This window comes from Apodemus sylvaticus, chromosome 5 (genome assembly GCF_947179515.1).
Source record: "Apodemus sylvaticus chromosome 5, mApoSyl1.1, whole genome shotgun sequence".
NCBI lineage: Eukaryota > Metazoa > Chordata > Mammalia > Rodentia > Muridae > Apodemus > Apodemus sylvaticus.
In genome coordinates, this window is record NC_067476.1 from 11,922,724 (window position 1) to 11,947,061 (window position 24,338).

The 24,338-nt window shown below is 54.5% G+C and overlaps 2 protein-coding genes across 5 annotated transcripts in view; one reads left to right on the plus strand and one right to left on the minus strand.

The window, feature by feature from the left end:
* The window catches only part of Niban2 (niban apoptosis regulator 2), a 51,589-nt gene extending 48,113 nt beyond the window's left edge, over positions 1 to 3,476 (plus strand). The window contains exons 10-14 of the mRNA XM_052182217.1: positions 200 to 355; positions 710 to 826; positions 1,001 to 1,108; positions 1,191 to 1,302; positions 1,599 to 3,476. Coding sequence (XP_052038177.1) covers positions 200 to 355; positions 710 to 826; positions 1,001 to 1,108; positions 1,191 to 1,302; positions 1,599 to 2,188 — 1,083 coding nt within the window. The 3' untranslated portion in view covers positions 2,189 to 3,476. The remainder of the gene's footprint in view (positions 1 to 199; positions 356 to 709; positions 827 to 1,000; positions 1,109 to 1,190; positions 1,303 to 1,598) is intronic.
* The window catches only part of Lrsam1 (leucine rich repeat and sterile alpha motif containing 1), a 36,952-nt gene continuing 16,055 nt past the window's right edge, over positions 3,442 to 24,338 (minus strand). For all 4 annotated transcript variants that reach the window (XM_052182220.1, XM_052182218.1, XM_052182221.1 and 1 more), the window contains 15 exons: positions 23,506 to 23,535; positions 23,280 to 23,402; positions 22,883 to 23,022; positions 22,141 to 22,185; positions 19,708 to 19,778; positions 19,150 to 19,249; positions 17,754 to 17,841; positions 14,519 to 14,593; positions 13,224 to 13,304; positions 11,984 to 12,079; positions 9,910 to 10,008; positions 7,791 to 7,922; positions 6,772 to 6,853; positions 6,149 to 6,294; positions 3,442 to 5,020 (listed from right to left, as the gene is read on the minus strand). In XM_052182220.1, the coding sequence (XP_052038180.1) occupies positions 4,895 to 5,020; positions 6,149 to 6,294; positions 6,772 to 6,853; positions 7,791 to 7,922; positions 9,910 to 10,008; positions 11,984 to 12,079; positions 13,224 to 13,304; positions 14,519 to 14,593; positions 17,754 to 17,841; positions 19,150 to 19,249; positions 19,708 to 19,778; positions 22,141 to 22,185; positions 22,883 to 23,022; positions 23,280 to 23,402; positions 23,506 to 23,535 (1,434 nt within the window). In that variant the 3' untranslated portion in view covers positions 3,442 to 4,894. The remainder of the gene's footprint in view (positions 5,021 to 6,148; positions 6,295 to 6,771; positions 6,854 to 7,790; positions 7,923 to 9,909; positions 10,009 to 11,983; positions 12,080 to 13,223; positions 13,305 to 14,518; positions 14,594 to 17,753; positions 17,842 to 19,149; positions 19,250 to 19,707; positions 19,779 to 22,140; positions 22,186 to 22,882; positions 23,023 to 23,279; positions 23,403 to 23,505; positions 23,536 to 24,338) is intronic.

The window sequence follows — 24,338 nt, forward strand, 5'->3', positions numbered from 1 at the left end:
CTTCCAGGGCCTGGCCTCTCCCCTCAACACTGTGATAGTCTGTCTTCAGCTTCCCTCTCCCTTCTGTCCTGGGCCCTCCAAGGTTTTCTCTAATGGGCGCAGTTTCCGAGAGGCCATCCCTAGGTAGCTGGTGCCAGGCCCAGGCAAGATGTGGGGATGTGGGCATGTGTGCTCACCTGTGTGGCCCTGCTCCCTGCAGTACATGGAGAAGCTGTCCCAACTGGCGTACCACCCCCTGAAGATGCAGAGCTGCTATGAGAAGATGGAGCCGCTGCGTCTCGATGGGCTGCAGCAGCGCTTTGACGTGTCTAGCACCTCTGTGTTCAAGCAGCGAGCCCAGATCCATATGCGAGAGGTGTGTCCCCTGAGCCCACACCCTGCTAGCTGCCTTCCATGGCTCCAGCACCAGGATAGGGAGCCCCCCTCCCCTTGCTTCCCAGAACACCCCTGTCTCTCGCTCACCCAGCTGCCCATCAGGGCTCCTTAGGACCCGCCCCTCCCCCAGGAAGTTGTCCTTGCTACCTAGTCTCGTCCTGGGATTTCTGCACTCAGACAAGACACCTGCATCTAGATACCCAGAAAGCGTACAAGCCACAGACTGCCCTGATTCCTCTGCAACGGGCCTAGGATGGGGGAACTGGCCGAGGATGCAGGAAAGGGCTGTGGCCACTGCAGAAGGGTCTCACGATTTCTGCTGTATGCCTTGTAGCAAATGGACAATGCTGTGTATACCTTCGAGACCCTCCTGCACCAAGAGCTGGGGAAGGGACCCACCAAGGAGGAGCTGTGCAAGTCCATCCAGCGGATTCTGGAGCGGGTGCTGAAGGTGAGCCTGACTCCGTCGGCTGGAGTCTGCATGGCCAGCCGAGCCCAGAGCTGACTGGCCAGCCATCACCCTGGGAGCCCCTGATGCACAGGAGCACTCGTGCTCCGGGCTTGGGTCTGACCTTTCTGCCAGCTGAGCCCTGACCCACGGTCCCTCCTGCGTCTCTCCCTGCAGAAATACGACTATGACAGCAGTTCTGTGCGCAAGAGATTCTTCCGAGAGGCGCTGTTGCAGATCACCATTCCTTTCCTGCTCAAAAAGCTGGCGCCTACCTGCAAGTCGGTGAGTCCCCGCCTCGCCCTGGCCCCTCAGGGAGCGGCGGGCGGTACAGCCTCTGACCCTTCTCTGCCTGCTTCCCCTGCAGGAGCTGCCACGCTTCCAGGAGCTGATCTTTGAAGACTTTGCCAGGTTCATCCTGGTGGAGAACACGTACGAGGAGGTGGTGCTGCAGACGGTCATGAAGGACATTCTGCAGGGTGAGTGGGGGAGGGGCAGCCCAGAAGAGACAGGCGGCATTAGCTAAAGGTACACAGAGAGGCTGAGACTCCAGGAGGAGGCTGCGTCCAGACATTGGCTTCTCTGTGCCTTAAGTTTCCTCTCTGGGTGGCTTTGCTGAGAGTGGTCAGTGTGGGACATAGTGGCTGCCCGCTCCGGCTCTGGGCTATGAGTTACAGTTTTGCAGCAGGGAGGTCCGGAGTGAGGCAGGGCCCAGGAGGCCCTGTTTGCTGTGATGGTCCATGCTGAGTGCACTGTGTCTCTTGTGGTCTTGCAGCTGTGAAGGAGGCTGCAGTGCAGCGCAAACACAACCTCTACCGCGACAGCATGGTTCTGCATAACAGCGACCCCAATCTGCATCTGCTGGCTGAGGGCGCACCCATTGTCTGGGGCGAACAGTACAGTGACGGTGGTGACAGCAGTGACGGTGGTGGCAGCCCCTGCCCCTCTGAAGCAGCCACCCTCACAGAAAAGCGTAGGCGGGCCAAGCAGGTGGTGTCCGTGGTCCAGGACGAGGAGTCAGGGCTGCCCTTTGAGGCTGCCTCCGAACCGCCATCACCTGCATCCCCGGACAGTGTTACCGAGCTCCGAGGCCTGCTGGCCCAGGACATGCAGGCTGAAAGCTCCCCGCCAGCCAGCCCCCTTCTCAATGGGGCTCCAGTCCAAGAGAGTCCCCAGACCGCGGCAGTACGAGAGGCCTCACCGCCAGCCTCACCCCTCCGGCATCTCCCACCTGGAAAGGCTGTGGACCTTGAGCCCCCCAAGCCCAGTGATCAAGAGACCGGGGAGCAGGTGTCTAGCCTTGGTAGCCGTCCCCCCATCCATACCACCACTGAGGACAGCGCGGGAGTGCAGACGGAGTTCTAGGCATGGTCTCCCGGCTTCTGTTGGACTCTGCACAGGGCGCTTCTCCTTGGGCTCTGCAGTCTCATCTCTGGGGAGGGGTCCTCCAGTTTGTGCCTTGTGGGAAAGGTGGCTGGGGTGGGTGTGGCACCTCCAGAGTTCCGCATACCCAAGTCACTTTATGGAGTCCAGTACACCTGTTACTGCCCCATTTTCTGTGGGCTCGTCTCCAATGCTGGGTCTGGTTTTGAGGGTTTCCTCTTCGTGCAAGGGGCTGGGGAGCCCCTCCAGCCAGCCCTCACACTGTTACCTGTTTCCCTCACGGTGGTTCTTGACGGGGGTAGATGAACGCATTGGTGCTGTGACTCATGTCTAGGAAGCTGGGACACTGTCATCTCACTCTGGGGCTCCTTGGTACCAATGTGGCAAGGAAGTGGCGGAGGCCCGGCCTCTGCCCAGCGCCTTCCCTGCAGGTCCTAAGGTTAGACACTAGAGTGGTCACTGGCCTCACTTTGCTGGTTACTGCTGTGGGAGAGCGGGGCTTAGGGGTCTTACAGGGGAGTGATGCCAGAGGTCAGAGGTCGTGATGGAATGAGAAAGGCCCAGGATGTGTTAGTCTGTGCAGGGGAAGTGTCCTGAGGGGAGGGAGCTTGGGTGTGTCTGAGGCCGGGATGGCAAAGTGAAGGTAGCGGAAGTTGGAGTGTCTTGGGTGCCCACTGCTCCTGCTCCTGCCTGGCTATCCACCCCTACTTTGGGCTGGCAACTGCTCACTGTCAGAGCTTGGAAGTGGCCAGCCTCACTACCTGCCAGGAAGCTGGAGGGGCTCATGAGGGACATTGAGGGCCATGACTTTCTGAGACACTGCTGACCATCCTTGGCCTCTGCACCGGCCACGTAATCCTGACCATTCCAGACCCCTCTTCCAATGTCCTTGTGAGCCCTTTGGGCTTGTCTTTCCCTCTTGTCACAAAGGTCAAACCACGGGTCAGTCAGCTAGATGAATCCCCAGACTCTGCTGCCAGAGTTGGGTGAGCAACACAGAAACTGCCGCAGCAAGGCCCGCAGGATGAGGTCCCTCCCAGTCCTGTGTCCTCTGTTCTGTGGCCCTGCTCCCCAGATACAGGCCTCAGACCCACAGGACGTGGCCAGTGCTCAGGGACACCTGGTCCCCGGCCGTCACTCCATCAAGTACTGACTTACTTCCATGCTCTCTGGTGCCTTGGGGTCCCGCCATCCTTCCAGATATGGTATGAAGAATCTATGCAAACCGTGTAAGCTTCTGCTCATCAATAAATGCTTTATTTAAAGCTCACTTCCGCATGTGCTGCTGGGGTGGGGGAGATCCGGGCCTAGGTATCTAGGGACCCAGTCATCTCCGTGTTCTTGGGCTCATCAGATGAGCTACAGGTCCCCGGTCTGAGCGTGCTCCTGCACGTGTCTATGTACCCATACAAATTCACATGTGCGTGTGGAAGCCTTGTGTTCTGAGCCTGGAACGCACTAATTCGGAGAGCCTGGCTGGCTGGTGAGTCCCAGGGTCTGCCATGCCCTGGCCTGGTTCTGTGAGTTCTGGAGATTCAGACTTCCAAATGCCACCCACTTTACTGAGATCTCGTTCCCTAACCCGTTCTTACAATCCCCTATCTTAGAGGGGGAAACTGAGGCTCAGAAGGGGAGAGGCTCTAAAGCTTCCAGGTGACGAGCCTTCTGATGGCTGATCAATGCCGTGTGTCCACCATGAGGGTGGGCTGTGGGCCTGTGCTAGGTGCAAAGGCTGGTTTCCCCCAGAGCCCATCAAGTAGTATTTGTTGAGCACATGCCGTAGGCTGTACGCACTATACCGGGGAGGGCAGAAGGGTACCATGTCTCATGGAACCCCCTTCACTACAGCTGGTGAAGGTAGGCTGCCCATCTGAGAGTTAACATGCCTCCCAGTTGCCTTGACAGCCCTCACCTAGGATCATCACTGCAGGGAACACAACCTGTCCCACGATGGAGCACAGGCCGCTTATGAATAATGCGGCCCCGCCCCTGGCTGGTCCCCTTGCCCTCTGTTTAACAGGGCATTGCCTAACTCCACTGGGCAATGTCTCTGCTGCCTTCCCTTTGACCCAGGTGCAGCAGCTCTGGCCTTTGTCCCAGAACTGGCCTCTCCCTGGACCCCGCCTACTCCTGCCAAGTTCCCATGGACCTAGGGGTGACTCGGGGAGGGAGTCAGATTTATTGGTGCTCCTGCTTTGAATCAACCTGCCTGTGCCGGCTAAGGGCACAGACATGGAGGATGGCTGTTCAGAAAGAAGCAGAAGAGGGCTGGGAAGTCTCGCAGCCTCCCCTTCCCAGAGACACTGCCGCGCCTTAGGTCAGGTGGCTGATGCATCCACAGATATGGACTCCTTCAGGAGGGGCAGAGAGCTGGGGGCAGCACTGAGGCTTGGCTAGTAACATGGATTCCTGAGTCCTGCAGGGCCACCTCTATACTCTGGACCTCAGTCCTGTGCCACGAGGCCCCACCACCACCAGATTTGCCCTGTCTCTTTCTCACTGTTCAGAACAGCGATGCCACAGGCCAGGAACATCCCACCTGTCTGCCAACGCTCAGAGCAGTGGGGGTCTGGGTGGCAGGAGGTGACAAAGGCAGTCTTGCCCTAGCCTGGGGAATGCGGGTAGGTGGGAGTCCAGCAGGGGTGGGGACGGCGCCAAGGGAGGGCAGGGCTGGCAGGCGCCGTGCGTTCAGCTACTGTGATAGATCCGGAGGCGCTGGGAGATCTCCTGGCGGCACAGCGGGCAGGTGCGCAGTGGCTGACAGCACTGCTGGCAGCAGCAGACATGGCCGCAGGTGAGGAAGACCATCTGGGCCTGCGGGGAGAGCAGCGTCAGTATCTGGGCTGCTCACACACATCGCAGCCCCGAAATGCCAGCAGGTGTGAAAACCTAGTCAGGCATGTTGGCAGCTTGGTACCTGTTTCTCCACAGACTGCAAGAGCATTCAAATATCTACAATTCAAAAGCTCTTTCCTCCAGTCTGTGCTAGGCCAAGTGCCCGGCTACTGAGCTGCCTCCGCCCCCCAGTGCTGGGATGCCAGGTGTGCACTGCTACCTGGCTCTCCACCTATTTGTAATTATTTTGTGTTCACACTTGGCAAAGTCTGATGCCTGGTCTAAAATGATGTCAACCCTTATAGGTCACTAGCCTTGTATGTGTTTCCCCGACTCCGCCTTAGCACGACCCCTCGGTATACACAGGGCCTGAGAAGTCTCCAATTGCTTCAAAGTCATGTGTCATATCAAGATATTGGGAGTCCCTTTCAGAGCCTGAGGACGGGACTTTGGTTAGAGTGCTAACCACTAACCCTCGTGACATAGCACCCCGTCTTCTGAAGGTCAGAGAGCTACTGAGCTGCTTTGGCAGCCCCCTTATTTATTTATGTGTGTATGAGGGTGTGGGATTCCCTGAAGTCGTGAGCCACCCAACATGGTGCAGGGAACCAAACTTGGGTTTTCTGGAAGAGCAGTGAGCGTGAGCCGTCTCTCCAGCCCCCTTTGGCTTTCTTGAGACAGGGTCTTGCTACACAGCCTCAGACTCACAGGGCTCCTGCCTTTTTCACCTCTCACGAAGTTCGGCTGCAGGCATGCGCCACCGTGCTGTGAGCCACCGTCCCATGCGCCACCGTTCCCGGCCCCTGACTACTTTTCTAAGTCTGATCCCTCAGTGGGTGTGAAGGAAGATCTGTCACTGGTATGTTTACTTTTTGCAATAAGTGTTAGTTTTGCAACAATCTTAAAAAGGCCTGGCCGGGAAAACCATGTTCTTGGTGGGTCATGATGGAGGGAATTTTCCCTAATATAGTTAATAAACTGAGGGAAAATCCTTCTCTGGGGAAAACAGATTCCTGACAACGTTAGCATTGCGCATATCTGGGTCATGGGGCACGGGTCATTGTGGTGCCCCGTGTTTTGGGTTCTGTACCGTCTCTCCACACTTACCTCACGTTCCAGGCACACAACACACTCTGAGGTCGGCATATCCAGTTCAGCTGGGGGAGCAGATGGTCTCACTGCCTCAGGAAGCTCCGGAGGAGCTGTGGGGGGCTCGGGGACACCAAGGACCTCATTCTTGAGTGGTTTCAACTCTGAGGAAATCAGAGGGGCAGGCTAAGCCAGGGAATCACCCCCAGATGATCCCGATCCTAGCCTGTGTGAGTGATCTGGGGGGAAAGGAGGGGCTGCCTCAGTCCAAAAGCAGCGGAAGGATCTTCCTCTCGGCCTCATTTATTCTTCCGTGTCCATCTGTGAGGTGGGAGTGAATTCTCTACCCAGCTACTGCACACTGCTTAGCCATGGAGCTCTGAGGCTCTGAGATAGGACATCGCATGCCTGGGGCCATATCGCCACCTAGTGGTGGAGCAGCAGAACAGAGGCCTTTGGCTAGTGGAAGCAGGATGGGTCCACCAGGATGGCAGAATGGGGCCACCCCACGGCTGCCTCCTGAGTCCCCGCTCCCCCCCAGCACAGCCTGCTCTGTACCCCAAGCTCTGCCCTGGAGCCAGGAGCCCCTAGGCTGCCAACCACAGCCTCTGAACAGCTCTGAAGGAGCCTGGAGTCAGTACCTGGCTGGACCCTGGACACACTGAGCAGGTCCCGGGCTCTCCGCAGGATCTCATGTTGCAGGCCTGCTTCTGAGACGCCCACCTGTGGCCAAACAGGGACAAGCAGACCAGGGCTGAGGGCAGTGAGCCAGCTGTCCTGCACTAGGCTGCCACAGAGTGCCCAAGCCCATAGGACTGCCTCAGCCTCCGCCTCCACCCCCACACCCTTCAGTGGAAACAGGGAAGCCTGGGCCTTGGGGTCAGAATGAGGCAAGGCAAAACCACGGCCATGCTCAGGCCTCTGTGGCAGAGGGGGAACTGAGCCCCTGAAGGAAACCTGTGACGTGTGTTTACTGAATGCTTCAGGGGGCAGAGACTGCCCAGTGTCACCTGCACTGCTGCTGCTCTGCATCCTGACACCACTGTCACTGTGATCTTAGGACAGGGAGCTACTGAAGCTAGGGCTGCTGAGAAGCCGCTGTGTCTGAGCCTTACAGCCCCACACCCCAGAGCCTGAGCGCAGAGCCCAGAACCTTGCATCTGAAGGTCATGAAGCCCTTCTGAACATGGGCCCTGCATCTGTCCTGGATAAGGCAGGACAGCAGAACGGACGGAAGCAGGGACCCGGTGACCAGACCACTCAGAGTCAAGTTCCAGGTGAGACACTCCGAATGACGCCAGGCACGTGTGCGTCCCAGGGAAGTGTTGGTGATGAATCCCACAAAAGGAGCTCATATTGTGATCAGGATGTGACGGAGCTCAGGCGGGGCTCCCACTGCGTGACACCACTGCACAAGCTGAGGCTGGCCCAGGACCCCGCTGGACCCACAGCCCTCGTTTTGCTAGCTAGATGTCAAGCTGAGCACGCAGATGAGCAGAGGCTGAGGGGCAGCGGCTCTGGCCATGAGATGCGTGCAACCCCAGAGTCACCTGATCCGGACAGACCTCGACTCAGTACAAATTGAACACATAACCCCCTTTGTGACATTCAGTCCACCTGCTGGGCCTTCCCGACTTCCCCCAAGACAACGGCTGCCCACCTTGGCCAGATCTCCGGGGCTCATTCGGCTCAGTGTGTCCAGTGAGATGCGGTGGTGGGCGAAGAGGGGCAGGTAGCACTCAGCAGACAGCTCCACCAGCAGGGCCACCAGCTGCTGCTCCATGCCTTCTTCCTGCAGGATGGCCCCACGGGGGAAGGACAAGGGCGTCAGAGGGGAGGGAACCAAAGATACACTGGCTTCAAGTTGGGACAGTCGGAGTGCATGACGCACAGGCGAGTCCTTGGGCTCTTCCCCACAGAAAGGTGTGTGTTAACTGCACAGCGATCCACCCCCACGGGAGCTCACTGCTGTTCCTACACTAGAAATAGTCATTTAAACATCCACCGAGGGAGCTGGCTAAAGAAGCCAGGCCAGGCACCGGGCACACCACGTACAGGTACCTGGGGACAATGGGAAGAGGCATGGCCATGGGCCGGAAGCTCTCCATAGGACAGAGAAGGGAAAACAAGCTACCAGGATGTTAAGTGAGGCTCAGCGGGCAACAAGAGAGAGAGCTTACTCTTCATGCGGAAGGCCCAGGTTTGACTCGCAGCAGCCTGTCAGGTGCTCCCAACTCTCTATAGTACCAGGGGGCTGAGGCCCTCTGGCCTAGAGACTGTCTGCATACACATGGCAAACATCAACTTACACGTAAGTAAAAAATAAATCTAGGCTAGGCTTGGTGGCACATGCCTTTAGTCCCAGCACTCAGGAAGCAGAGGCAGGTGGATCTCTGTGAGTTTGACCTGGTTTACAATAGTGAATTCCATGTAGAGGGACCTTTTCTAGACAGGGTTTCTCTGTGTAGCCCTGGCTGTCCTGGAGCTCACGCTGTAGACCAGGCTGGCCTCGAACTCAGAAATAAGGGACCTTTTAAAATTTACTGTGTTGTTGTAGTTGTTTTGAGGCAAGATCTCTCAGTGAACCTGAGGCTTCTCAAAAATCAAACAAAACAAAAATCTTAAAAAAATAATATTTATAGAATGACTCAATTTTTACTACAAATTTAAGCCACAAAACCAGACATAGTCCATGCCATCCCCTAGGACTGGAGACAGGTTTATCCCTGACGCTCACTGACCAGCCAGTGTACGTGAATTAGTGAGCCTCAGGCTCACTGAGAGATCTTGCCTCAAAATGACAACAAAAAAACAATAAATGAGAAAAGATAAAGGTGAAGAGGCCGGTGAGATGGCCCGGTGGTTAGAGCACTAATATTCTTCCAGAAGACCTGGTTTGATTTCCAGCACTGTAGTGGCTCCTGTCTGTAATTCCAGTCCCATGAGCTAATCCCTCTTCTAATCTCCATGGATACCAGACATGCAAACTGAGCAGACACACAAGCAGGCAAAACACTCACACACATAAAGACATGCCTTTTATTAAAAGACAGAGACTGTAAAAACACTGGATGTCACCTTCCAGTCACTGCATGCACACATGCACACATGCACACACCCACTACGATAGGCACACACACACAGGTACACACATAAAACACAAAACCGTAAGCCAGGCATGGTGGCACACTCCTATCACTCTGGCCCTCAGAAGGCTGAGACAGGAGGACGGCATATTCTCAAATAGCCTGGGCTGTAAAGTGAGACTATCTCATAAAAACCCCAAATCAAGCTATCCACAGTACACAGTTTAGTCCCAGCACTTAGAAGTCAGAGGCATGTGGAACTCTGTGAGTTCCAGTCCAGCCTGGTCTACATGGTGAGTTCTAGGACATCCAGTGATACACAGGGAGATTCTGCCTCAAAAACAGAAAGCAAACAAAAAAATTGTGTGTGTTAGGCCAGGTGTGTTGGTGCGCAGCTTTAATCCCAGCGGGCAGAGGCAGGGAGGTCTCTGTGAGTTCCAGACCAGCCAGAGCTACACAGAAGGTCTTGTCTCAAAAACAAAATAAAAACTGTGTCTGTGTGTGCAAGAGCCCAAAGGGAGTGTAGCTGCGCCTGCCCCGCCCACTTGCTCCAGTGTCTCGCATCCTCTCAGCAGAGAGCTTTCCCCGCAGGGAGCTGGCACACTGGAGTCCCCTGTGCAGTGGACTGGGCTGAGATGCCTTTGGAAAGAGACCCTCTAAGATCCTGGGCCAGATGAGTACCACAGTCCTTACCTGCAGCTTCAAGGACAAAGGCTTCTGGTTCAAAAGCCGCTGGTACTGGATGAGCCAGTAATTCTCCTGCTTCGTTTCACTCTTGGCCTCTAATTCCGCCTGCAGAGAACAGAAGCCAGCGCCATTAGCCGCTGCTTAGCTTAGCTTAGCTTCCGGTCGGGAAACAGACTTCCAGACCACGGTGTTGCCTCCTCTGCTCCTGAGAGTTCATGACTTCTCACTGTCCTTGACTTAAGCCACAGGGCAAAGGCAGGAAGCCCAACTGTGCCCAACAGGGAGTGGGCATGGGAAAGGGCACCGAGCTGCCCAAGGCCACACATGTGGCACGGGAACCTGCCCCTGGCTTCCTGCACTAGGTCCCACATTCTGCTACTACCTCTGAGGGGGCCCTTTTGGTCCGTTTGTGGGACAGCAAAGTCTTGTGCAGCCATCTCTGTCCCCAACAAGGGCATGCCTACTTCTGGATGCCAGGCAGGTGGCTACAGGACCTCCGGGACTTCTGAGAGAGGTTGTTTTGCTGGATGAGGCTGACACAGCAATGGCAGGAAGGTCTCCACTCTGCCATGCGGGGAATGTTTATAAAGGGCTGTCTAGCCGGGCGGTGGTGGTGCATGCCTGTAATCCCAGCACTCTGGGAGGCAGAGGCAGGCGGATTTCTGAGTTTGAGGCCAGCCTGGTGTACAGAGTGAGTTCCAGGATAGCCAGGGCTATACAGAGAAACCCTGCCTCGAAAAACCAAATCCAAAAAACAAAATAAAATAAAATAAAGTAAAATAAAATAAAATAAAATAAAATAAAATAAAATAAAATAAAATAAAAGGGCTGTCTAGGTGGGTGCTATCCCAGGTGACAGGATGAGGCTAGCAATTTGAGTGATGATCACCACAGCAATCATCACTGTGGGCCACGCTGGGTCTTGTGTCTGAGTCCTTTAATGGTTTCTCCTGAGAGCCAAGAACTCCACTTTTCTTCCTTCAATTTGTATGTTACACTAACGTGTTGTGCATGCACTCCACCCCCAATAACACATGCGTGGAGGTCAGAGGACAACTTGGGGAGTTGGTTCTCTCCTTCCACCATGTGTGTGCCCAGTAGGAACTCAGTTCATCGGGCTTGGAAACAAGTACTCTTACCACTGAGCTGTCACGCCTCAGGTCTCAGCCCCCTTATTCCTCTGAAATAGGGCCTCGCTATGTCCTGGTGCTGACCTGGAAACCGCCACCCTCCCCCATTAGCCTCTGAGGGGCTGGGAGTACAGTGCAGCACTATGCCAGCAAGATCTCCTTCTGGGTCCATGCTCCTGCCTGTATGCTAGGCTGGGGCTTCCTCCCTTAGCCTGCTGAGGGCAGGGGTAGCACGCACACACTACTGAGGCGCCATGGGGCCTGGGTCACTTCTTTGGATGGGCTGTGTGCTCCGTAGGAGCTGGCGTCACTCACTGTTCTCAAATGGCCTAGGATGGAGCTGGGGCACCTTTGAGACAGTCACAGAGAGGAGTGATTCCATCTTTCCAGCCTTGGCCCGCAGTGTGTAGGCACCCAAAGGTCTGGAGCAATGTTTGTAAGCGGGGCTCAGCCCCCTGCTATATACCAGAGCAAAAGACAACTAGCCACAGAGAAGGGTTAGGCCATTGCTGCTAAAATAGTGGTCTGCTCGCAGCATGTCCTGTCCTGTCCTGGAGAGAACAGTCAGAGCTGCTCCCCAATCCTGAGGCCCCGGGAGCACTGGCCCAGGGAGCACCAGCCTGGGGAGCACCGGCCTGGGGAGCACAGTGGACAGAAGCTAACACTGGCTGTGTGTTCATCATACTCTGCTCTTGATTCTGGAGATGCTGTGCTGTCTCGGGCCCTGCTGCTGTGGCTTCCCCACAGGACCGACTGAGTGAAAGTAAACACCCTCCCTTATAACAAGGGTGTGCAAGAAACCCGAGTCCCTCGCCCCTCAAGCTCCCCTTTGATGAGCACCTGCGGCGGAATAACAAATGTTTCAGAAGCACAGTGAGCGTGCCCAGGGCGTGCACACCCCAGCGATGCACACGGGCCCGGGGACACGCGGTGGGAGTCCGAGAACATACCAGGATGTCACGGAGCTCTTCCTCGCGCTGCTGCTTCTCTTTGAGGAGCTGCTGGAGCAGGTTGCTGAGTGCCCAGCGCTGCTCCGAGATCATCTCCTGTAAGACAGCATCCAACCCGAGGCCACCGTGAGCCCTCGGTGCTCCCCACCATGCGGCCTGGGAGCCCCGCTGCCTGAACTCATGCCTGAATTGCGGGGTGGAGCCTAGAGGCACCCCTACTCAGGTATGCCCCCCCACTTCCTCCCAAGCCCTCAACCCTCTTCTCTGTGGGCTTCAGGCCAGGATGGGACCCTAGGGATGATGGCCACAGACAGTGAGAAATGGTAAACAAAAGAAACAAGCCATGAGTCTTGACGGACCACAGCGCGCGGTGGAAGCAAATGGTGAGGAGGGCGCCACATACAGATGAGGGGCTGCCACACAGGGAGACACATGCTAACCGCCCTGTGTGGGCGACTCATCCTCTTGTCTCTGGAACCCATGGCAGTCCTAACCGGGAGAGACCTGTGGCTTGAAGGGCTGGGAATTCCTGGGAAGCCAGTTCCTCATCTGTGGAAACCATCAGAGGCCACCAAGAACACTCTAATGGGCTGATGGCACAGGCTAGCCATGACCAGTGGAAAGAGAGGCCCAGTAGGGACTCATCTAAGGCCACCTAGCAACCTGGGTAGGCCTAAGGGCAGTGCTCTCAGTACTGGAAGGCCATGGGTCAACTCAGACTTGCCCTGGACATAAACAGTGACAGTGACAGATGAGAACTCACAGAAGCCTGGCACGGGCATGTGTCCACGCACCATCCTACCTTGTCCCTGTGTGCGTCTGGGCAGACTGAGGGTCAGGGAAGGGAGAAGGGTACCCCCTTTTATCCGTGTGCCAACCTGTGCTGCCCTCGGGGTCTGTGAGCAGGGCATCCAGGCCAGCTCCTGCTCACATACCCTTGGGACACCACAGGGAACATCAGCCCCGAGAGTGGGACCCAAAGCCCGCCTGACCACACAGCCACCAGCCCAGTCAGGGGAATGCAGAGATGGCGATGGCCCAGCGGGCCTGGCAGTGAAACCCTCCTTCCTCTGACCCTCTCACCCAGCACAAAGCTACCTTTGCCCATGGACCATATCTGCTCTGATGGGGCTGGACCGGCTGTCTGTCTGCTGGTGAAGCCTGTGTCTAGAACTGAGGAGCAGCCGCCCTGGGGTGAGGAGTGGAATGAAGGTGTCGTCTGGCTGGGAGCCTCACATACCTGAAGCGTCTCTGTGTCCAGGGACTTCCTCTTTAACTCCAGCTGTGTCAGCTGCAGTAACTCAGTTTCTATTAGCCTAATCTAAACAGAAGACGAAACAGGGGCGTTCATTCACAATCACCTTGGTTCCCTTAGGTGCTGCTGCTTGGCTAAGCAGGGACTCAGAAACCTCTGTCGGGAGGCTGGGAAGCCCTGGACAGAGGGGAACGGGGAGCCTTAGGGCCTCACTGAAGAGAGTGAAAACAAGCTACCATGGGGCCAGAGGGTAACAAAAAGGATCCAGGAACGAGGCTCAGTTAGGTACTGATCACCTACTATGTGCTAGGCCTGGGCTGTAGTAAATCACCGGCTCTCTGCTCTTGGGGTGTGACTGCCTTCATTACAAAGACAAGGAGCACCGTAGTTAGTTTGCCCAAGGACAAAGAGCAGGTAATTGAGAGATCGTTTGCCTAGGCTATCCCAATTCAGGGTCTGAAATGGAACATTTCATTGAGACTATCTGGTGTCACCACATGCTCTCAGAGCCCACAGTCAGTGACTTCTCTACCCCAGGCCAGCCAGTGACCCTGCGGCCTCTTCCAACCCTGAGTATCTGCCGCCCGCCACCAACCCCTGGTCAGAGGAATGAGCTTCATGTCTGGCAATGTGGGACTGAACTTAAAGAGGGAGGTTTAAAAAAGTAAGTTGGTTAAAGTCAAACAAGAAAAGAGGAGAAAGAAAAGGAAAAGAGAGCATGCAAAAAAATGTGAGATAAGGTGTGTGAAGACGAAGTGATGTGTGTTCCCACAGCCTGGCAGCTGGCAGCGTCTCTGGCCCCAGCCCCGCTCCACCAGCAGGGGTCCTGCCCAAGGCTATTCCACGGGTTGGTAGTGGAGTCGGGACGGGAGGTGGCCTCCTCCTCCCAGGCCAGGGTCCATCCTTAGAAAGTCTTAGGACCTGGCTTCCCGCTCAACTGGGAAATCCAACCCACCCCAAGAAGCCAGGTGCCCGTCAATCATTTTGAGCTGATGCAGGCACTGGAGTCTGAGCTGGCACAGAGTCACGCAAGGCTGCCCCTCCTCCAGCCCAGGCACTGTGGAAACACACACTGCACTTGCCCAGCAGGCTTCAGGCCAGGCTCTGGGATGAAGCCACCGCCTTCAGCGCTGTTGAAGGCACAGACCATCAGCCCCATTGTTGACTGTTGAGGAAAAGGAGGTTTCCAAAATGGTAAGCATGGGTTCGAGTGTTTATAACTGCTGCCCAGGAGCCAGGCCTGCAAGCGGGAGCAGGGTGAGGCGGTGGCCAGCACTCACCTGGTTCCTGATCTGCCGGTGCATCAGGTCTTTCTTCACCTGGAGAGCCTCGAATGCAGCCTTCTGCATCACACTCTGCAAGAGACAATGCACACATCACTCAGACGAGGCGGGCTTCCTGGCTCTTCCACGGGCGCACACGCCAGCCACGGGGGAGCACATCTGCCTAAAAAACACCTTAGAGTATGATTTCACAACAGTTCTTGGGCGGGCAGAAAAATAACTGTTCTCTTTCCTTTCTCCCCCCCTTTTCTTTTTAAGATTTATTTACTTTATGTATATGAGTACACTGTCACTCTCTTCAGACACACCAGAAGAGGGCATCAGATTCCATTACAGATGGCTGTGAGCCACCATGTGGTTGCTGGGAACTGAACTCAGGATCTCGGAAAGAGCAGTCAGTGCTCTTAACCGCTGAGCCATCTCTCCAGTCCTCTCTTTCCTTTCTTTCTTTTCTTTCTTTTCTTTTTCTTTTTTTCTTTCTTTCTTTCTTTCTTTTTTTTTTTTTTTTTTTTGGTTTTTTGAGACAGGGTTTCTCTGTGTCGCCCTGGCTGTCCTGGAACTTACTCTGTAGACCAGGCTGGCCTCAAACTCAGAAATCCTCCTGCCTCTGCCTCCCAAGTGCTGGGATTACAGGTGTGCACCACCATGCCCGGCTCTTTCTTTCCTTTCAATGCAGGGTGTATGTAGTTTTGAATCAAAGCAATCCTCCTGCCTCAACTTCCCAGGTGCTGGAATTATAGGCATATGCCACCACACACAGCTGGAGAAGCAACTTTGTATCTTGTTCATTTAAAATAAAAAAAAAAAATGAGGCTGGGCAATGGAGGTTCTAAGGTCAAACAGCTGATGTGTCTGCATCTACATGACACTGACTGAGAAAAGTCAGGGTGACTGGCATTCTGAATTAGGAGAAGAGCACCAGAAACTACAGGCAGGAGGAGGATAGCTCCAAACACCAGGGGCAGGATACAATGGGGCCTCCAGTCCTGGGTCCTCCATGGGGGAAGGGTAAGCCACTGTCTTATCCACTTATGCCCTCCCCCGCCCCTCTCTAAGCCAGGAAAGCTTGGGATGCTGAAGATATAGAGAGACTACAGCAACTCAGGACCATGAAGCCAGCCCTGTGTACGGGTCTTATAAATCCTACTTGGGCTGGAGAGAGAGTGCAGAGGTTAAGGCTGCTCATGCACAGGACCTGGGTGCAGTTCCCAGCACCCACAGGCCAGCCAGCAACATCTGCAACTCCAGTTCCAGGAGATCCAATCCCTTCTTGTCTCTGGGGCACAGCCTGCACATGGTACCCACATGCAGGCACAACATTCAAACACATAAAATAAGATGAACAGATCTTTAAGAAGAGAGAACAGATCTTTAAGAAGAGACACAGTTGAGGGCTCAGGAAAGTAAACTCCAAGAGAGGAACAGATGAAGGAATGGGAGGCAGGAGAGTCACTGTGAAGGAGAGCCCCGATCCCCTGTGGTGAGTGAGGGGGAGAAGAACACACACACATCCAAACCCATCAGGGAAGAGGCGGCAAGCCTCACCAACTCCACAGCTAAACAAGTGGATCTGAGGATCAGCTGTTGCTGCCTGTAAGAAACACACCTTGGCAAAGGCAGGACTGAACGGATGGAACCCATGTACTACGTACGCAGCCATAAAAAAAGAAAAAGAACAAAACTGGGCTGGAGAGATGGCTCAGCAGTTAAGAGCACTGACTGCTCTTCCGAAGGTCCTGACTTCAAATCCCAGCAACCACATGGTGGCTCACAGCTATCTATAATGAGATCTGATGCCCTCATCTGGTGTGTCTGAAGACAGCTATAGTGTACTTACACATAAAATAATAAATAATAAATAAATAATAAATTAAAAAAAAGAACAAAACTATGTTGTTTGCAGGAAGATAAATGGAACTGGAGGTCACTGTGTTAAGTGAAAGATAAATATGGGTTTCTCTCATTTGTGGATGTTTAAAAGATGTATTTATGCTGGGCGTGGTGGCACACGCCTGTGATCCCAGCACTTGGGAGGCAGAGGCAGGCGGATTTCTGAGTTCGAGGCCAGCCTGGTCTACAGAGTGAGTTCCAGGACAGTCAGAGCTATACAGAGAAAGAAACCCTGTCTTGAAAAAACAACAACAACAACAACAGCAAAAAATACCCAGCATCCCTGTCACGGCCACATTAAGTCAGAGCCGGCAACTCCCATTTCCCATCTCTCCAGTCTCACACTGTGCTCTCAATTTTCTTTTTTCCCTTGCTTTATTTATTGATTTGATTTTTTTTAGGACAGGGTCTCTGTCTTCCTGGCTGTCCCGGAACTTGCTTTGTAGACCAGGCTGGCCCCCAACTCAAGAGATCTGCCTGCCTCTGCCTCCCTAGGGCTGGGATTACAGGGGTGCGCCACCACACAGGCTTTTCTATTTATTCTTTGAGGTGAGGTGGTCTCATGTACCCAGGGTGGTCTCCCTGTGTAGCTGAAATTCAAGAATGACTCTGACTTCCAGTCCTCCAGACCCCACCTTCCACAGGATGGCATTGCAGGTGTGTGTCACCGTGTCACCACACCCTTTTATGTGGTGCTGGGGATGGAACTGAGTCTCTGGGCACGCCAGGGAATCCCTCTCCCCACCAAGCACCTCTCTGCCTTGAGCACTGGCTCTCTGGAGCAGGTGGCATGCCTGCTTCTGCTGCCCATCTCACAGACTGGAGATATGTGCCAACTCTACTGAGATCCGCAGCCAGACCTCAGCCACAGGCAGGTGCCCTCTCTGAGAAACCGGTCCTCAGCAGACAAGTCCCAGCCAGTAAATCCTATCAGTCTGGGAGAGAGGGGAGCCAGAAAGGGCCATGCGAAAGGGCTGAGCAGGGCCGGCATGACTCCAAAGGCAGAGGCCATAACAAGCACAGGAAGAACCAAGGGCTGGCTTCAGGGAGCCAAGGGGCCTTGCTTGGCCCATTTCAGGCCCCACATGGCACCTGCCGAGGAGAGAGCTGTGGAGAGCAGCAGTATGGGGGGGGGGGGGGATAGGAGCAGAGGCCCCGCCCCGGCTCCCTGAGCAGGAGGACACCTGTCACTTCTAGGCACCAAGTGCTTTGGTTAAGATCCCTACTCAGGGTAGCATGCTGTCCCCAGGGAGAGGGGAGGGTGCCTCTCTAGAGGCAGGGACCAGGGGCTATGCCTGGAGTCCCACAGGAGGCTGCAGGCAGGCCCCAGGCAAGGGCTCACCTCCTGAAGGATCTGGCTGATGGCTTTGTTCTGATCCATCTGCTGCCACGCCAGAATCTGCTGGAACCGCTTGTCCATTTCAGCCATGCTGCCAGAAAAACAGCACAGTTACTCAGTTACACAGTTACTCACTGCGTATTTCCTGGGCACCTACTGTGCACTGGGCACCTACTGTGCACTGGGCACCTTGGAGGAGACAGAGATAAACAACCGCTCAACTTTCCGTCTCGAGGGCGTGAAGGGGCATGGCGGAGCTTCTGTTTGGCAGAGTCACCGAGCCTTGGGTCCAGCCCTCTGCTGGACCTCCTTCACAACACCCTGAGGTGGATGCCGGGCTCCTGCCTAACCACTTCTCCGCATCCTGGTGAGCCACACAGCTTCTGGAATGCTCCTCCCAGCATTTTCTCACTCTGTGTATAGCCCTACAACAAGGCTGGTAACTGGCACAGAGCTCGCAACCTCAGGCTGCCCAAACATCAACACAACACAGTCTTAGCTTTGAGTTATTTTCACATTAACTTAATTTTTTCACTGATTGATTGATTGATTGGCTGGGCAGTAGTGGTGCACGCCTTTAATCAGAGCACTCGGATCTCTAAGTTTGAGGCCAGTCTGGTCTACAGAGTAAGGTCCTGGACCCTTGGGTGTTCAAGAGAAACCCTGTCTTGAATAAACAAAAGAAAAAAAACAAAAAAAAATTTAAAAAGACTTTTTAAATATTTTATATGCATGGGTATTTCACTTACATATATGTAAGTGCGTTACATGTGTGCAGTGCCCAGGAAGACCAGAGAGGGCACCAGATCACTTAGAACTGGAGTTCATCTGGGTGTTACCAAAAGAACCCATCTACAGGAGCAGCCAGTGCTTGTAACAGCTGAGTCGTCTCTCCAGCGAGTGAGAGAGAGAGGAGGGGGGGTGAGGAGTGGGGGGTGGAGTTCTGAGGCAGGGTCTCAGGTAGCTCCTGTGGGTGCTGAATTCGCTCTGTGCCTTGCTCTGAACTCCTGATTTCCCTGCCTCTACTTACCCAGTGCTAGTATCACAAGCATGAGCCCCAAGCCCAGCAAAGATCTGACTTCCTTATTAGTTTCGTTTTGCTGTGACCATGTCCCCCCACTTCAGCTCTGAGGGAAAGCAGGACAGATGACACAGACAGGCCAGCACCTGGCACACAGGTGGGCTCAGAGGTAGAGGCCGCCCTCACTTCATCACCGACTGTCCCTGATGCATGAGTCTGGATGGGGAAATCCAGAGGCTGGCCGTCCATCACCTGTCCCTGGTATCCTGACCAATCCTGGGATGGTCCAGGGAGTCAGGTGGCCAGCTCTCGCTCCTGTCTTGGACCCGGCTGACTCCCTCAGAGCCCTCACCTGGGAACACATGCTCCTGACCTTACCTGGAACAGGCCTGCTGCACCAGGCTCTGCCTCTGAGACTCATAGGCCATCTGGATGAGCCGGCTCTTACAGCTCTCCGTCAGCATCTGCTGCATGGCCGCTGCGGAGGGAAGGTGTGAGTCGCTGAGAAAAGGTTAGGGTTCCCTGGGGAAGGCCCAAAGGGGTCTCCTCTTACTGGTCGACAGTCATTCGAAACAAAGTCTCCCCCTCTTTCCGTCCCCCTTTGCTAGATAGCCCAGATTGGCCTTGAACTCTCAATCCTGTCTCAACATTCTGAGTTCTGTGATTGCAGAGGAGTACCAGAACCCAGTCAGAGCAGCCCGATTGGTGACATGACCAGGCCTGACCCCTGGGATCCTCCTGAAAGTCCCGTGTTTTCCCTGTGTAGTTTCCCCATCCTATAGACAGAAAACTTGAGACTCAGAATCCAAACTTGCCTGAGCCCAGGGCTCCATGGCAGGCTTGGTTGCCCTTCACCAGAGTGGACGCTCAGGACCCTGCACGGCCACAGAGCAATGGTCACCTGAAAGCCCTGTCCACAAAACCCCCACAACTCACCTGCGATCTCCCGCTGTCTGAGGTTCTCGGTCTCCTCCTGGGTGATGGACATCAACTGCTCCATTCTTATTCTAGGAAAAAAAAAAAAGGAAAAGCAAAACACATCTATTCATTCTTCAAATACATTTCAACAAGAATCTTTCCAGAGCCGGGCAGTGACGGCGCACACCTTCAATTCCAGCACTTGGGTGACAGAGGCAGGTGGATGTCTGTGAGTTTGAGGCCAGCAGTTCCCAGACAGCCAGGGCTACACAGAGAAGACCTGTCTTGAAAAATAAAAAAACAAAATAAAAATAAAGTCCATATATGGTGCATAAACAGACATTAGCCTAAAAGCAGCTCAAACAAGGCCTTCATCCCTTTTCATCTTTCTGAGGCAGGGTCTGTTATGTAGCCCAGAGGCATCAGGTCCCTTGGAACTGGAGTGACAGGTTGGCTGTGAGCTGTTATATAGGTGCTGGGGATTGAACTAAGAGGTCCTCTCAAAGAGCAGCCAGTGAGCCATTTCTCCAGCCCCTATAAACAAGGCTTTTGGCATAAAATTCCATCTGTGACAGAAGAAGTGATAACATTTAAATGTGTGCACGTAACTTTGCATACACACATGCACGTTGTAACTGCATTTACCAGGAGTGCCTTGCTTGTTCCTGGGTGTGACTTAGCTCAAGGCCTGGATCCTCTGAGGCTCCACTCGCTGCCACTGATAGCTGATTGTCCTCTGGGCTGGTCTAGCTCAGCTGGGCCTCAGCAGCCACACAACTGCATGAGGCGGGCCCCAGGGAGCACTCTGACGCTCTTCCTAGGTGGTGAGGGCTAAGATGACTGGGGGAGGGGAGGTTCCCAGGATAGTTCAGAAATACCATTATGGTGGGACCCAGGAGAATCAGCAGAGTCACACAGACACCTTGGCAAGGAACAGGCCAGGCTGCCAGCCCTTCCAACCATCATTTATTTTTGTTTATTTCTTCTTCCTTCCTCTCCTTTAAAAATTCATTTTTCATTTCTTTTTTGGGCAGGCCTCACTATGTTAGCCTGGAACTTCCCATGTAGACCAGGTTGGTCTCGAGCTTGTGATCATCTTGAGTGCTAGGGTTACAGACATGCACCACCATACACAGTCTTACTGTGCGTGCGTGTGTGTGTGCGCGCGCGCGTGTGTGTGTGTGTGTGTGTGTGTGTGTGTGTGTGTGTGTGTTTGCAGAGGCTGTGGGTCAACGCTGCACATCTCTCTCTATCCCTCTCTTCATCTTATTTTTTGAGAGGGGATTTCTTATTAAATCTGGGGCTCATTAGTTTCAGTAGGCCGGCTGGCCAGTGAGACTTTCAGATTCCTGTTTCTGCCCCTCCTCCTGCAATTACAGGCACGCACTGCCATGCTTGGGGTTTTTGTTTTTGTTTTGTTTTTGTTTTGTTTTTCTGAGACAGGGTTTCTCTGTGTAGCCCTGGCTGTCCTGGAACCTTACCCTGTAGACCAGTCTGGCTGCGAACTCAGAAATCCACCTGCCTCTGTCTTCCAAGTGCTGGGATTAAAGGCGTGTGCCACCACTGCCTGGCTCATATTCTCTTTTTACAGATGTGGATGTTAAAAAATTTCATTCATTTATTTTTGGTTTGCAACAAAGTCTCTCTATGCAGCTCTGGCTATTCTGGAATACACTATGTAGACCAGGTTGGCCTTGAACTCACGGACTCCAATTGCCTCTGCCTCCTAAGTGCTGGGATTAAAGGATGCACCATCATACCTGGACTAATTTTTAAAAATGTTTTTTATATCTAAAGTACAGATGGTCATTACATTTCCTCCCTCATATTTCTGAGTTTTTTTTTACAAGTATACATATATTTTAAGAAACTCAAAAAGAGTCATTATTAATTGGATGCTAAGAGGTGACTCTATCCTGTAACAACAGGGAGATTATCTGGGACAAGCTGGAAGGGCCTATGGCTGCCTTTCCCCAGATCTGTGAGCACTCCAGGGTGTCTGTCCCCCAGATCTGTAGCACCCCAGGGTGTCTGTCTCCAGATCTGTGAGCACCCCAGGGTTTGTCCCCAGATCTGTGAGCACCCCAGGGTCTGTCCCCAGATCTGTGAACACCCCAGGGTGTCTGTTCCCCCCAGATTTGTGAGCACCCCAGGGTCTGTCCCCAGATCTGTGAGTACCCCAGGGGGTCTGTCTCCTCGGAGCTATGAGCACCCCAGGGTGTCTGTTCCCCAGATCTGTGAGCACCCCAGGGTGTCTGTCCCCCAGATTTGTGAGCACCCCAGGGTCTGTCCCCAGATCTGTGAGCACCCCAGGGTATCTGTCCCCAGATTTGTGAGTACCCCAGGGGTGTCTATCCCCCCAGAGCTGTGAGCACCCCAGGGTGTCTGTCCCCCAGAGCTGTGAGCACCCCAGGGAACTTTCTCTCGAAGTGGTCCCAGAGGCCCACTCACCTCTCATTCTCCAGTGATTTCAGAATCTCAGAACTCTTCTTCTGCCTGTGGAAAAACCAGAGATGAGTCCTGTGGGCACCAATGATGCTGCTTCCAACCAGGCTGCCCACCTCACCACCCTGGCTGAGCTCATCAGGCAGGAGCTCAGCTGGGTCTGGGAAGTCCCCTGTAGCTCTCCTGTGACAGGGTGAAGCCCTTCCTAGGCGACTGGGTAAGCATATGGGGACACAGCGCCTGGTACAGAAGCTCTGGCAAGGGCTTCCTCTCCTGCACTGGCAGTGACAGAAGAACAAGGACGAGAAGCAGGAGGCCTGGAGCTAGTGGGACATGCGGCCGCAGCCAGTTTCTAGAACCTTCTGCAGTGCACCCCAAACTAGATGTTTTCAGGCTTCTTGAGGTCTCTACTTGGCGCCTCTCTCTCCAATCCTGTCAGGAAGTTCTTATACTAGACAGTCTGTTCTATATAAGATCGTTCGTGGCCTATAGGGGAATGGCTGACCTCAGTCATTGACTTGAAAGCCAAATGTCGGAAGGCTGTGATTACTGTTGCTGATATACAGAAGGGAAATGGCCTGCGGGGTCAGCAGTCTGGTGACAGAACCGCAGGGCAGGTTTTCTGCAAACCAGACTGAAATACTTTTCTCGGATCCTTTCAGAGGAAAGCTTGGGCAGGGATGGAGCCTGAGGAGAGACCCTCTGTCCCTGGCCCTCAGAGGGCACCCCGGGGCTGGCCAGGACTGACCTCTGGTTGTCCTGCAGGAGTCTCTGGATGCGGCTGGAGATATTCTGCTCCGTCTGCTTGAGCTGCTCCTGCAGCTGCTGCCGCTCTGCATCCAGGCAGCGCTGGCGCTCGCTCAGGCCCTGCTCTAGCCGTGCCTGCTCCTGCAGCGGGGGAGGCACCGTGGCGATTCTGACTGGGGGAAGGAGAGTGGACTTCCTATCTCGCTTGCAGGTTCCTTTGTGACCTTGGGCTGGCTGCTCCTGTGTCCACTCAAGGACGCTGCCCAGGATGTCTAGTTAGGGCCTTCAGGGGATGGCAGGACAGAGTAACCCCCTGCTTTGCAACTCCTAGGCGCCATGGCCTGGGCCAGGAGGCCGCAGCCATGGGTCCCGGGCAGGGCTGGCACGTGGCCACACACCTCCTTGACTGTCTGCAGGATCTCGTCCTTGTGGCTGTGGCTCTGCTGTAGCAGCTCAGCGTGCTCCCGCTGCCCGAGGTCCAGGCGGCGCTCGAACTCCAGTTTCTCCAGCATCTTCTGCTCCTGTGGGGACAAGATGCCTTTCATGCCTAAATCAGAGACAGAAGGGAGCTCTCCCTCAGCTGCAACCCCCAGGGAGAAGAAAAGGGGCAGGAAAAGCCCTTACCTTCCGCTTCTCGTAGTCGGAGAACCGATTCTGGGGGAGAAGAGCACAGATGAGGACAAGTGGGCGGTCGGAGTTTCCACTGAGCCACAGCCCACCCGACCTGCCCCCTGGGTGAGGAGATGGAAGGGGGAGAGGTGATAAAGGTCCTGAGCTCCAGAGCAAGAACCACCGTGTACTGACACCGCGGGAAGGAAGGAGCCCACAAGACAGCTCTGGAAGGCAGTGCTGTACTGCCCGGGACTCCAGAAAGATCCAAACAGGGCCACCTGCCTCCCTGGCTATCTGTGTAACACACTGCAGTACCCAACTCTGGCCGCAAACACAAAGGTACTGTACAGGCTCCTGGAGAATTATTCTACAGAGAAAGTGGCTAGGTGAACAGATAGGTGAGCACACTACAGATACGTTCACCTACGACAGGCACAGGGTTCCCGCTTAGCTCTTCCCTAGCCAATTTCCATGTACTGCTTAAAGAGACAGTCACAGGTACATCCCCATCAACGGCTCTCTGGAAGTCTGAAGCTACACCATCGGAGAGCCGGGAGCCCAGACGAGAGCAGAGGCAGGTCTTGCCTGCTCCCGTGACAGGTGTGTCCAGATGACTGTGGCAAACTTTGCAAAGCCCCCACCCCGCCTCCTGTGCCATGCTGGCCTGCAGCTGGGGACTTCAAGAGCCTTCCTGCCACTGGTGCTGACCTGTGTCCCCTTTACTAGACCGGAGTCATAGGGCTGTCCTGGCCACTGAGTGACTTGTGGTCAGAAAGCACTGGAGAGAGAAGGAGCAATCCAGACATGCTCCTGGCTTCCCTGAAGCTCCGTCAAGCAGTGGGGAT